At 39.9% G+C, this 13,929-nt stretch overlaps 2 protein-coding genes across 3 annotated transcripts; both read right to left on the bottom strand.

The window, feature by feature from the left end:
- Positions 1 to 1,107: 1,107 nt before the first annotated feature.
- Positions 1,108 to 4,251, bottom strand: LOC310874297 (parvalbumin-2-like). The gene is made up of 5 exons (XM_083787046.1): positions 4,168 to 4,251; positions 3,183 to 3,258; positions 2,504 to 2,636; positions 1,860 to 1,969; positions 1,108 to 1,371 (listed from the first exon to the last, which is right to left on the bottom strand). Exons 2-5 carry the CDS (start codon positions 3,241 to 3,243, stop codon positions 1,346 to 1,348), a joined length of 330 nt encoding a protein of 109 aa, XP_083643172.1. The 5' UTR covers positions 3,244 to 3,258; positions 4,168 to 4,251; the 3' UTR covers positions 1,108 to 1,345.
- A 1,127-nt stretch (positions 4,252 to 5,378) lies between these two features.
- On the bottom strand, positions 5,379 to 8,782 carry LOC310874296 (parvalbumin, thymic-like). Of its 2 annotated transcripts, none has more exons than XM_083787045.1 (5): positions 8,759 to 8,782; positions 7,440 to 7,548; positions 6,608 to 6,740; positions 5,876 to 5,985; positions 5,379 to 5,499 (listed from the first exon to the last, which is right to left on the bottom strand). In XM_083787045.1, the coding sequence occupies exons 2-5, from the start codon at positions 7,498 to 7,500 to the stop codon at positions 5,471 to 5,473; spliced, it is 333 nt and encodes a 110-aa protein (XP_083643171.1). In that variant the 5' UTR covers positions 7,501 to 7,548; positions 8,759 to 8,782; the 3' UTR covers positions 5,379 to 5,470. The 2 variants fall into 2 exon arrangements, with proteins under 2 accessions (XP_083643171.1, XP_083643170.1); XM_083787044.1 differs by lacking the exon at positions 8,759 to 8,782 and adding an exon at positions 8,543 to 8,703.
- Between the last annotated feature and the right edge of the window lie 5,147 nt (positions 8,783 to 13,929).

Genomic DNA, 13,929 nt, shown 5'->3' with positions numbered 1-13,929 from the left:
AAAAACGTGTTTAGGCCTACAGTGCAAAATGAAATTATTTAATTTGATTTAAATCTGCACTTTCATTGAGTTGAAGACTTCCATCTAGGCTATATTCTTCCTCTCTTACACGTGTACTGTAGGCTATTTCTTGTTACGGCTTTGGAAGTATTCATGATGCTATTTTAGGAAAGTTTATATTTACATAGGCTGTTGTCACTCAAGATCTTGTGTAGGCCTAATGAAAGAGAAGTGTCTAGGCTATAACCCACAAACGTTTGTACTGACTGTCTATATCTACATTTACAAAGACGTAGGCTTATAGCCTATAGATAATAAGCTATAACCTATACCTACTGTACAGTATCTGGCCTTGACCTGACATGTCACATGTCATGACATGTCATGTTTATGAATTGAATGTTCGTGTATAGGCCTAACTCCCCCGAGTTGTGCATAAGTAGGCTTATGCTTGTTTTTTTGTCGTTTTTTCAAAGCCATACAAAACTAGAACATCAGCCTATGGCGTTCTGGGTGGTCAAAAAAGGTCCCTCACCCTGAACGACTGGGTTATGGATACAGTCACTATTCCTGCCCTTATTAAATATCAGGGTTATATTACAAATGTACTGTCTCAGACTTGGGTTGACAAATATAAAGTAAAGCGGTATGTGCCTAAATTCTTCCCCATTTTCTTAAACACCTTGCAATGACCCTTTTTATTATGATTAAAATGTTTTCACTAAACACATACTGTGGGGTGAGATCTTTTAGGATGAACACTTTTCTGAATAAAACTTCAAATGCGCCATCTGTTAGTGTTGTTTTGTTTTTGTTTTTTTCAGTTTTCACTGAACAAAGTTGCAAGTTGTGCTCAAATCACAGCTTTTGAAGCACATCCAGAAAGCAAGTAGCCCCTAATGCTATTCTCACTGAACCACCTGTCTCTGCCAATGCTGACGATTTATGTAGCGGCCTGTACCACCGGGCTATGCCAAAGCATATCCCCTATGCATAGCTATGGCTATGGAGGCTGCCATGTTTGGATCCAAATAATCCTGCTCCAGACCAATATGTATGCACATGCAGACATGAAACCCCCCCAATATTGAACACAAGACATTGCAGTTTTTTTTAACCCAAAATGTGAGTTTATTCCACTTTCAGATAAGTGCAAAATGGTGTTACTAGTATCTCTGAATGATATAACAAAACATTGTTAAAAAAAACATGGAGTGTAAACAGACACGGTTTTGGGTCATAGGGGAGTTACAGAACAGGGCTGTGACATTCATAAATAAAATGAATATAAAAAAAGATATGGGCATAGTAATGGCATCCTCAGTGCTGGTTCCATAGAATGCATTTATGCCTTGACAAGCAGCTTGAACTCTGTGGAGATAAATAAGACATGATAGTTAAGTTAAGGTTAGGCAATATTCTGAGAGTATGACTTTAAGAGTAAGGCCATGTAATATTAAATGTAATGTAATATTAAAATAATTTAGTTTTTCTAAATTCTAATCTTTCTAAGTCTCTGTCTAAGGAGTTCTCCTTTCTTTTCGCAGTGAGCAAGTCTTTTTCAGTCAGCTCATCCATTAAAAATAATGCGTTTTATCACCAGTAGGGACCGCAATTGTTGTGGTCAGGCATGCTAAATAAATTGTGATTATGTAATACTAATATATACTTCCAGTTTGTTTTGATTGTTTACTGGATAACTGAGCGTGATGTCTAAAAATAGCACTTGAAAATACAACTTATCTGCAAAGCTCTGGTTACAGGTCACTGGAGATAGACTTATACTATGTGTTCTAGCCAAATCACTGTACTATCAAGAAAATAAAATGATAAATCAAAGACTTGTTAAGAGTGGTTACCATCAACTCCGATCATGCCATCACCATCGGCATCTCCGGCTGCCAAGAACTTCTTGGTCTCAGCGTCTGTGAGGGCCCTGGCACCAGGAACGAAGCTCTGCAGGAACAGCCTATGGAAGAACAAGCCACATAGGTTAACAGGGAGCAAGTGCAGATATTTTATAAATACTTGAAAAAGCTACTCAGTTACAGTAATGAGAGTAATTGCAATTAGTTTGCAGTGCTTTCCACCCCTGGTTAATGGTTATATATAAAACCTTGACTGGGGGTTTAACTGTTTTGAAGACTTCAAAATTAATTAGACTGCAAACAAATGGTGGCAACAAACTATATCATGTAGCCATTAACATAAATTGAGCCTTTCTAGTATGTTGTAGTGTTTTTTAGTGAGAATAAATCAGAGAATCAGGGCGCTGCAGCGCTGAAGGTAATGAACTACTGCAGTGAATAGCATGTGCTACATTGATATTAGAAACTCCAAGCATTTTTAAATAAAGAATGTAATGGAGTAAAAAGTATATTTCCAAGAGATAGAAATCATGAAGTTTAAAATTAACAATGTAATAATTTTTTAATAAGTAATAAGTTATAATAAGTAATAAGTAATAATAAGTTATAATAAGTAATAAGTTTGTGATGCTTACTTGAGCTCCTCCTCCTCAATGAAGCCACTCTTGTCCTGGTCAACAACATAGAAGGCCTTTGTGATCAAGTCATCAGACTTTGTGTGCAGACCAGTCTTGGCGAAGAATGACTTGTAGTCAAAGCTTTCGGCAGCTGTTAGAGAAAGAGAGAACAACATTCTCAAAATTCACTCAGTGAATTTGTACTGCTAACTTTAAATTCAAAGCATTGCCATATGCTGCATTCATTTTAGCTAGAATTATGGACGAACATAAACGCCATGAAACTGCTTATTTATCAGAATTATTGGCCTAATATTTTTTCCAAACGAGTCAGTGAATGGATAATGATATAATATATAATATAATAATAATAATAATATTGGTGAGATAGATTAGGGCTAGTGGTGGAAGAAGTAGGCTACTCAGATCTTTTAGACTATACTTTCCTAGAAGTAGGCCACAGACCACAGTATAAAACTAGCCTAAACGTACTGTATTAAAAATATATACTAGGTAGGCGTACAAAGTAGCATCAAAATATATATTTAAGTAGGCTACCAAAAGTAGGCCTAAAGTAGCCTAGAAATACTTAAATTTGTATCTAGACAGGACTACATATAGCTTCCTTGAGTAAATGCACTTGCCTACATTCTATTCCACCACTGATTGGCTGATTGTTTGGCTTTTATAGACTTACCTGCGCAAGCAGCGACTGCTGCAGCAACATCGGCTGCTTCCAGGATACCAGCGAATGCCATTTTTGATGATCTTTTCTATTGAAGAAAAAGAAAAAGAGCATAGCTTAAAAATAAGTGATTATGGGTTACATGCGAAAGAAGAACAAGATTAGGCTATGTAGCCTAGCTACAAACCTATAGGCTACTATGAAGAATAAAGGGAAAGGATAGGCCTACTAGCATAAGCATTCCGGCTAATGTTGCATTCAATCAATCACATATTTTGCATGAACTGCCAAATGTTTCTGGTTCGTATTTACCACAGTCTATCATGGGAGACAAATTATTATTATTATTATTATTATTGCCCCACCCAAGGTTTGACACCAAGATAACTCCCTCCATAATAGTCCTCCCAATTAATATGGTAACAGGTCAAGTGGGCACCTTCATTTACAATTGACTATTTTGTCCAAAATGTTAAAAAATAAAATATTTTAAAAGTAATTTTACATCGAGGTTCCCAGATGCCCAATGTGCTCACTTGACCTATATATCCATTAATGTCTTCTTTAACATAATTGCTCTGCAGGAGGCATATCTTATCTGGCGCCACAGGCTCTCGGCCTTTTAATCACAATAAACATGCAGTATAAGCAGTAAGTAGGCCTACACACATTATTAGTAATGTGTGTAGGCCTAATTTATTACTGGCCTCGAACTTCAGCAAAAGTAATTTAAATAAACAATAAAAAAAATAAGTAGGCATTCTAATCCATTGGGAATTTTCTCCGGTTTTAGGCCCGCGTGTGACCAGCCTACAGGTGTTTCAGCAATAGCAGAAAAAAAGAAAAAAGAAAAAGAAAAAAACACAAGTTGTAGTTCCAATGCAAGTTCTTCTATTAGCGTAATCCTTTGAAGTATAGAGAAAAGTCCTTGCAATGTCGAGATGAATCAGAATCACTGTATAAAGTGAGCGATTTACTTCCATCCAGCTGAACTCACCTTGCTGTCGACCGGAGCAGAGAAACTTCAATTTGAGAGCAGGATGAGCTTAGTGGGCCTTCACCTCCGGCATTTATAGTCCAGGGTGGTGGCCCCTTGACGTGTCATCTATACCATATAGGGTTGGTTTAGGACAAAAATGTGTCTAGTTGTCGAATTGTGCTATTTTTACCTCTCCCACCGAGGGACACACTCCATATGTGAAGACTAGCAAGACCGGCATATTTTATGCAAACTAAATATGATGCTGCTGCCCATTGGCTGCACGTGAACTGTAAGTTGTTTGCAATGCGTTTCCTGTGTAATACAAATCCGGCTAATTGCGGTATGTGACACCTAGGGGGCATACTGTACGTACGTTGATAGAGAGAAGTCAACCCAATTCGAGTCAGTTAATGGTCAATGTAGGCCTCCTCTTGGTCAGTGGAAGTCTTTGCGTACAATATTAATAATAATATAATAGACCTAATAATAATAATTTATTATTATTTATTATGATTTTTTTAATAGTTTTATAGTTCAAGTATTTTTTATAGTTCAATTGATGAATTGAACAAGGTGGACCCTCCTGTAAACAAGTGTAATGCTTAACTGGGTCGTCCACTCACAGTTAACAGTACAGTACAGTACTTTGTATTGAGTTTGTGCTTGAAATGTACTGTAATTCTGCAAACTGTTAATAAATATTTCAATCAATCAATCAATCAATCAAAAACCACAAATATTCATTCAAGACTGGATGGATGCAATTCAAAATAGATGGATGGGTTGAACATTATGCAATGCTTATATATGGCCCAATTCAGTGTCAGTGTTAATGTTTTATATGAAACTGGCACTGCACATGATTAAAGTGTCAAACACTTTGTTTCAACATTTGCAAGCTGCCCATGCAGTTAAATGAAGAAACCCAAGCTCAAAAGCTCCTCACCCGATGCTGAATATAATATTTCTAGAAGTTGAGTGATGGGTTGCATGAGCTACATTTACGTTAGACAGTGAAGATATATCGTCTGTTGACTGGGCATCATGCTCATGTTCACCTTACCAGGAACACATTCACTATCAGTTCACATGCACTCTCTCTAACAGATAGTTAAATATTTTATGGATTTTAAAATAATAGTATTATTTACAAATCTGAAGCAAAGGTTAAACCATGAACTGTTTATTTGAAAGTAAGTTTACGTCACACATTTTCTATCGTAACTACAGCATATGAGTCCATGTTATATTTCCACAATATTATAAAAGTCGTGTCCATCTTGCCACCATCACCACAGGTCAGGGATTATGCAAGGCCTTATGAAGACTTGACCATTGCAGAGAACTCTGAAAGAAGGAAAGAAAGAAAAAAGAAAGGAAAGGAAAGAAAAAAGGAAAGAAAGATAAGCACTTGTATACATTTTTGCAGTCAATGTGTTGGCCAAATCAATAGATCGTGGCAAAGTGGATCTACTCCAGTAAAATCATTATTGTAACCTCATCCAAGTGGCACTTAAAATACTGAAGTGTAAATCTCTGGTAGACAGTTTATGCTAATTCTGTACTACTACTACAGTTGCTCAGCAACCATCCTCCCAAGCATTGAGCTGGGACTCAGGAGTAGGCTAGTTTAAAGTTAACAATTACCATGTGTGTAATTGTTAATGGACATATTCCAAAATAATGCAATAAAATTGAGCATATATTTGACACTTGACCATACCTTCCCAGCCAATCTTTCCATCGGCATCCGAGTCTCCGGCCATCAGGAATGCCCTGGTTTCTGCAGCAGTCAGGGGCCTTGCCCCCTTTGAAAAGTTCTGCAGAAATAGTCTGCATGAGGAGAAGTACCAGTTCAGTTGGAGAACAAAATTTAATTTGACAGTATCGGTTGATTAATGGTATAAATGTGTTAACATCCTAGTCTGTTATAGGGGAATGAAGACCTAGGCCTGTAAAGCAGATTGATTAAATACATGTTAGGCTGACCATATTCCACTGTGATGGAAGCAACACAGTTTATAAAAAATAGTAACATCTACTGTGTTATAATAGATTTAGGTGTGGTACTGTGGCGCTTACTAACAATGGTGTTCATTAATGTTATATTTTGTTAAACCTTACCTGCCTAGAGATAAGTACATTGGTTTTCACATTGGAGGAATTACCATTTCAATATCCAATGAGAGAACAAACTTACCTTCAAACCGGGCGTCCTTATTTTGGGTATGTAATTTATGTCATCATAGGAAAAGATTTCACATTGTTTGTTTGATTATTTGTTTATTTATCTTATTTATTGAAATTAGTGTACAGGTACAAGCTCTACAAGATCTACCAGCTTATAAATAGACTTTTATTATTATTCACACACAGTACGAATGCATTGGTTGAGAAAGGAAAGGTATCTAGAAGACAGTTTTTAGCTGTCTTAGTTTCATAGGTGAGACTCAACCTTAGTTCATCTTGTTCTATGAAGCCACTCTTGTCCTGGTCCAGGATCTTAAACACCCTCTCGATCTCTGTCGGAGTCTTCTTGGACAGTCCCACCATTTTAAAAAACATCTTTGGGCTAAAGGAGTCTTTTGCTGGAAGTCAAATAATAAAATAATGGAAACTGATAACTGATCATGAAATAGGGGTCAGACCAGGTCATCCTTTGAAATCTACCATAGGAGAACATTTACACAAACTGGCCTCAGGTCATATAGGACAAAACAAATTTGAACAGAGTGGTTCTCAACCTGTGGTCCAGGGCGTACTGGTGGGCCGTGAGGATATTGCTAATGGGCCTCCAAATAATTGGCAAACAGTAATGGTAATACAACATGCATATGATTTAAAATGTCACAGCATTCTTTCTTAAAAAAACGAGAGTTTTCGTTGTGATACTGCTAAATAGGAACTTTATTTATTTATTTTGAAGACCCACAGTTTAGTTATTTGTATTATTCTTTATATCAATCAATCAATCAATCAATCAATCAATCAATCAAACAAACAATCAATCAATCGATGATTTAGCTGGGGACTCCCTGGACCCTCCTCAAGGACCCCTGGGGGTTCCCAGCCAGTGATCTAGAGCACTGTTTGGTGCGAAGCAAGGCACTGTGTGCTTATAGATCTGGTCTCGGGCAAATGTCTAATGTCTCTTTTGGGCCTCAAGCAAAAAAAAAATGGTACTGGTCTAGAGCTGGTCAGTTTGCCCAGCCTCATCATAAACCATTAAAAAACGTAATTAGCTGAGACCCACAACTGCATAACATAACCTGAAAACCAACTTTTACCTTTACATGCGTTAATAGCCGTGGCGATATCTGTGGCGGCCAGGAAGTCAGTGATAGCCATGATGAAAGAGGCTGGTCTGCTCCTTGTTGCAGCAGGCTGGTTTGCAGGCTGGTTTGTGTGATTGACGAGCAAAAGAAGAGAGATATGTTACTTGTGATGCTAAATAGACCTCTACCTGCTGTTGTCAGAAATCACCAGTGTCCTTCTGTGTAACCTGTCAGCTACAGCTGACCACACAAAACCACTTCTTGTGTGTGTGTGTGTGTTTGTGTGTGTGTGTGTGTGTGTGTGTGTGTGTGTGCGTGCGGCCGTGCATGCATGCGTGCGTGCGTGTGTGTGCCTACGCTACTCCTTGTGAACCGCATGAAATGGTCTTGTTGCCATCATGAGACATCCCATTTGCATGGTCATAATTCTGCACATGGATGAACTAACACATGTTATATTTAGGTTGACCAGAAGGATCCCGACTGACCCACACACTCTGCCAGCCACATGTTGACTGCTTGCCTGTGATTGTATGGCGCTTCTGTGACCCTGGCAGCGTCACTGCAGGCCGTAAACATCCTGTTATTCCTGTGTCCGTTTTAGGCCAACTTCCACAGCTCTGTCTATCTCCACTATGAAGGTGTCACTCCATTCTCACAAGCTGCATTGAAGCATTCATGAAGAGCTCCATGTCAACATGTCAGCCATTTGACAAATGTGTAAACGTGCCACCCTGCTACCACAAAGCGATTAACAGCATGAAGGTAACTGTATTCATGCCTCGTTTCATAATCCTTGTGATAATGCATTCTTATGATGCTTTAAAAAGCCCTTTGGTCTGTCCAGCCAGCCACCTGCTCTGTATTGATGATGGCTACTTGGCAAAGTTGCGGGCCTCCTGATGATCTTATCTTTAAACAGTTCTTGGAACTTGTTGTTCCACAAGTTTCACTGGCTAAAATGTGTGTGATTTAGAGGCGCCCGCTGGCCCAGGTGCATGCCACTATAGGCTCTGGCCTGACAGCACGTCGCGTGTTTGAGTCCCGTTCATGACGACCTCTCCCCTCTTTCCTGTCTATCTTCACTTGTAACTATCAATAAAGTAGATTCTTACTTTCTGTCCCTCTCTTCCTTTCTTTTTGTCTCTATCTCTCTGGAGTGCTGTTGTCTGCATCACACAGGGCCTGCCAGGTAGCACGTGCGGGCCCAAGGCCCAGCCAGAGTGACGTTCCATTTCCTCAGGATGGACTACAACAGGCCCCACAGCAGCCACGGGGGCCAGAAAAATGACAAAAACATCCTCTACTTCCCCCTCAACCCCACTACCCACCTCGTACCTGCCCCCCACCCTCCGTCCTTGTCCCTTTCCACGGTCCGGTACTTGTTTGCAGGAAGGCCAGACTTCCTCTGCGACAGAGGAGGAGAAGCAGGGGGTAAAGAGGTGAACGAGAGGAAGAAGAGGGGGATGGAGTAGAGTAAAATATGTGTGTGTGTGTGTGTGTGTGTGTGTGAGAGAGAGAGAGAGAGAGAGAGAGAGATAGAAGTGGATAAGGAGTATTGGGTGATGGATCTTGTGCACGTAAATGGTTAAGGAACTCACATTTTCCGTTCAGAAAGAAGATGCAGTGTTGTATTGTGGGCAGGTGTGGACAGCTGTAAGGGTGAGTGACCCATAATTGCTGATTGCAGGGACGTGATTTGATTTTAAAAGACTGATTTTGTTTGTCTGTAGCACTAGATAACAATCTATTGATCAAGAGTAGCCTCTACGCCACAGAACTCATTCTGAGAAAGCCGTTGGACTAGCAGCACAGCAATTTTCAACAATTATAAGGTAGGTATTTTGTGATTGTTTTGTTTTTTGTAATAAATAAATACGTATGAATTAATCTGAGGGCAGTTTTATTGTTTTAGGACTGATGGTAATCAGTATGGTAATCAGTCTTAGACTAGGCATCTCCATATCATACGACTATGTCGTATGATATGGAAATGATAGCTGGTGTGAATTCTAGATCAGAATTGGGAGCTAGGGTAGGGTTCATGTGGTTAATCAGAAATCTACTATTAATAAGAGTTTGTGCTCTTGCTCCAAGGTGCACAGGACACAGACTAGCTGTTATAGAGATTGAACCTGTGATCATTTGGCCACTGCCCAGTTGCCCCTTTCTAACCAAGCCATGTGTTGCCTGACAGCCATTTGTTTCTGTAACATAAGAAACATTATGTTATTTAGACAAATTTGATGTCTACTTTACCTGCTGTCCCAGTTACGTTGTAGCACTTGGTTGACAAGGTTTCATGCTAATTACTAAAATCTTGCACTTTGTAAATCTCTCTGGAAAGAGCATCTGCTAAATGCCTGAATAGCCTTCTTAGGTTCTATCATTTAGCCATTTTAAGTCTACAATAGCTTCTCATTCAAATTGCAGCATAATAACTTTCTTTACCATTTAAACACCAATACTAAATGATGGCACCTTCAGTGGAAGATGGCCAGTTAAGCCTCTGATGATAAGCAGTGCATAGTTCTTCAATCAGCACATGCCTTGGATGGATTGTTGCTGTTACTCTCAAAGTACTTTATTGTCTCCACCAGGCCGAAGGCATGTGGGGAGAGTATGTTTTGCACTCCGTCCGTCCGCGTGTCCGTCCGTCCGTCCGTCCGTGTGTCCGTGTGTCCGTGTGTCCGTGAACAGCTAATCTCGGCCACCGTTAACCCGGTCGATGCCATATTTTGCACACACACTCCCTGGATGCCAACGATGAACCTCTGCCCCAAACTTTCCAGAACGGCCTGTTATAGCGCCACCAGGAGGCCGCTTTGTGCAAAACAAGTTTTTGCACAGTACACCTACAGATTTTGTCCAAACATCACGCAAATTGGTACACAGTCTCTCTAGAGCCATTCAACGAAACGGGTCTTTCAGATTTCTCAGACTCCATCCTGATTGGTCAAGATTGGCTTCCAAAGTTCACAGGAGTGCTCAGTTTCAAACAAAATGCTGTAAATCATGAACACATCGCGTGATTTCCGTGAAATTGTGCACCCACATTCCCACTAGGCCGAGGACGAAATGCCACATGAACAATTTCAACTCAGCCTCAAGGTGGCGCTATAACTGGCCGAAAAGTGTTTTTACCTCTAACTGCACGGATCTGTGGATAACCTGGTGGAGACCTGTGCCCAGAAGGGCACTTTTTCTAGTTAGTCTGTCTGTCTGTCTGTCTGTCTGTCTGTCTGGATTTTAAGGTGACAGACAAGGTTTACTTGTTATGGCTCACATTCATCAAGCAAGCAACAATCATTTTCATTCGTTTTTTGAATTATCATTGCTTTAACTAAGCAAACTGGACAAAAGGCTTAGGCAGCATTTATCCCGATAGCTAATTCATATAAAATAAATCAACTAGGTGAGCTGAGTATAAATCAGGCTTAAAGACCAGACCACACCCTGTTTTTGGCCTCTCGGACTCAGTCACTCAGGAGAATAGAAACGGTAGCTAGCTACTCCTGGTTTACACATCAGATACAGACAGACTGACTTCTGCAGGATAAACACAAATATTGGATAACAGGGATATACAATAAAATCTCATTATCTTAGCCAAATGTCTTTTCTCAGGCTGGACTAAAGGACCGTTCACACAGAGGACAATAACTATAGTATATCATTCACTATTCAATGTTATAGTTGTGGTGTGTTAAAGATATAATTTTAAAAGTCAAGTGGGTGGCAGACAGTGGATCAACTTGATTTTTAAAAGTATATTTTTATAGTTATAGCTATAGTGCTCGAACAGCCATTAAGACATCATGTATTTTTTTCTCTCTCAAGTTAGTTTATTATTCACTGTCATTGCATTTGTACAAATTGGGGCGTCAGTCAATCAACATTCATTTTAACTTTATTTTGCCTGCTCTCTGACATTAATGGTGAGAGCTAATCTTTGGAGGCTTATTTAACAGCCAGTAGCTGTAATCCCTGATTTAATAACAATTTGTTGTTTGTGAAAACCGTTTGATCAGCAGGTTATTAGACGTACTGTAATGTGGCCTAGCTACACAACATACTCTGTGATACAGTATCTCTGACCACTAAAGAAATGTCTCAAACATTTGGCAAGAGAGAGAGAGAGCGAGAGCGAGAGAACCATTCATCCACGTCTTCAGCCACAAGGACAGTGATTGCAACTCTTTCCTCCGCGGGCTCGATTACAGTCTTGTCTATTTCTATCAAGAACAGCTGTGGTGGTAAGGGGCCTGTCGGAGACACTCTCACATTCAGCAAAATTCACCCTGTGTCCTTCCCTGCCTCTCGCTCCCTCCCCCCTTCTATCCCTCAAACCCCTCTAATGGTTTTTATTTCAATCCCCTCTCTACTGTTTTGGCAGCAATTACACAAGTCTGAACAATGATGTGTGTGTCTGTATGTGCGCACTATTGTGTCTACGTGTGCACGTGCTTGTGCATGTGCATCCTCACAGTGATTGTGCATGCATCCGCTGTGCATTATATGCACATGGTGGTGCATTTTGTCTTTTGTCTCTGTGTGTGTATACGTGTATGTGTGAAGGTGCACACCTAACCCCATACATGCACAGTTGCACACGCACACATGTGTGCATTCTTAATTGTGTGCAGTATGTCTGCAGAACTGTGTGAACCAGCTTCTTAACATTTTCCCACAAATCTCAAGGAACCTGATCTAGAATATGACTATGACTATCACCAGTTGTTTTCCATCCATTATGTAATAATATATGAATGACTAACAAAGTAATATAACACCTTCCTATTACAAATGGTTTAATATGATCATGTCATAACAAATGCTCTAATTTATATTTAAGCGTTTCTAACACGTGCACACACTAATAACAGATTGTCTACTGTATACACATATTCATTAAAATTGTATTCAATTTTGATTGGGTGTCACAGCTGCCGCAGCCATATTGAAATGTATATACTGTATGCTGCTAAAATAGAGCGTCGCAGTCCTGCCCCCTTTCATGACGACGCCAGGCCCAGGGAATAATTCCCAATGCATTTTCCTATAGACATTTAAAAAAGTATTTATTTAAAGACCTTTTGACAACAAACAATATTTTGGACCATACAAATAATTACAAGGAAGAAAAACAACAAAAAAACATATTGTCATGATTTGTCACGACAAGAGTTGTCTTTTCTGCGGTGTAAACGTTTTTAAATAAAAATGGGGAATTATTTTCCGGGTCTCTCGAGGGGGCGGGACTGCGACGCTCTATACCAATTATTATGGTATTTATTCTCTATTTCATTTAAGCTACTCTGTTCCATTTAATATAAGATAAATTTAAGTAATGCAAAACTAACACCAAAGTAATAAAACATTACTTAAAGTAATTTCCCCCAACAATACCATCCCTTGCCCAATGACCAGGGAATGATTTCCACAAGTAGGCCTACCATATGAGTAGACAGTCTAGCACGCAGCCACACAGACTCACAAACATGAATTCTGTACAGTACACACACACTCTACCCCTTGTATGCACTTGTACAGTGATCTCATTGGGGCGCACCTGTTGCACAACTGTCCCAAGGGGAGCATTGCTAAGCGTTTGTCTGCTGGGCTTCCCTTCACTCTCATTAGCAAGTACTTACTACAGGATTCCTAAAGAGTTTCTTCAGTTTTTTTTGCTTGCATGCATTTACTGTACATTCTCTCTTCGTGCGCTTCTGTTTTACACATTCAGTCTTTCGTTGTCCTTTTTCTAACAGACATTGAACACATTTTCTATCTTTCTCTCATTTCCTTTTTGCCTTCCACACCTCATTAATTGCAAGTCCCCTGTTTATGTTGGTATTTATTTTATAAGCTGGGCAAATTAACGTTCTCACAGGTGTCAGATAATCAGCTAAATCCTCATTTCAGCCTTAACCACATGGACCCTAGGCCTAGGACATGTCATACTAGCCAAACATTTGGTAACATAGGGTTTAAGTGGTTAAACCATGCAATATTTCTTTATTGGTTAATCAGTTTTACCGCATCCAAACAGGAATGAAACTGGGCTTGGTTGAAGATAATTATGTACCATCACAGCCACGACAATGTCAGAGTAGGTGTGCAAGTGGTCATAGAGAAGCATAGGTTCATTTAACATTTTTGACCTCCGTTTTTGTGTTTGCAAGAACCACAAAGATAGAGGGAATTTTAAGGTGTGATTATATTTGGCCAACTACATTAGCTACTGGTGTTTGATTCCTCCACCCTGCCTGGGTAGCTCAGTCAGTCACTCGTCTTTGGACCACAAGGTCAAAGTACCGCCAACTCAGCCACCGGCTTGGCCGGGCACTGCAACAAAAACAATTGCGTGTTCACAGATAGGAAGCCAGCAGGGGAGGGCCATCTCTGTTGCTGCACTAGTGACTCCAAAGGTTGGTCAGGGGCCAGGGCACCTGTTCAGCATGGAGTGCAACTCGGAGGCAAAGCATATTCCTATGTACGC

This window comes from Protomyctophum parallelum, assembly GCF_964188405.1.
Source record: "Protomyctophum parallelum genome assembly, chromosome: 17".
Taxonomy (NCBI): domain Eukaryota; kingdom Metazoa; phylum Chordata; class Actinopteri; order Myctophiformes; family Myctophidae; genus Protomyctophum; species Protomyctophum parallelum.
The sequence above is the reverse complement of the archived record's forward strand: the minus strand, read 5'-3'. Positions and strand labels throughout refer to the sequence as shown.

Coding starts and splice junctions, on each gene's coding strand:
- LOC310874297 (XM_083787046.1), bottom strand. CDS start 3,243: ATGGCATTCGCTGGTATCCTGGAAGCAGCCGATGTTGCTGCAGCAGTC. Junction 1,970..2,503: donor ATTGAGGAGGAGGAGCTCAA/GTAAGCATCACA, acceptor GTTCTTCCATAG/GCTGTTCCTGCAGAGCTTCG. Junction 1,372..1,859: donor TGGCATGATCGGAGTTGATG/GTAACCACTCTT, acceptor TTATCTCCACAG/AGTTCAAGCTGCTTGTCAAG.
- LOC310874296 (XM_083787044.1), bottom strand. CDS start 8,662: ATGGAACGTCACTCTGGCTGGGCCTTGGGCCCGCACGTGCTACCTGGC. Junction 7,549..8,542: donor AAGGAAGAGAGGGACAGAAA/GTAAGAATCTAC, acceptor CACACAAACCAG/CCTGCAAACCAGCCTGCTGC. Junction 5,986..6,607: donor ATAGAACAAGATGAACTAAG/GTTGAGTCTCAC, acceptor CTCCTCATGCAG/ACTATTTCTGCAGAACTTTT.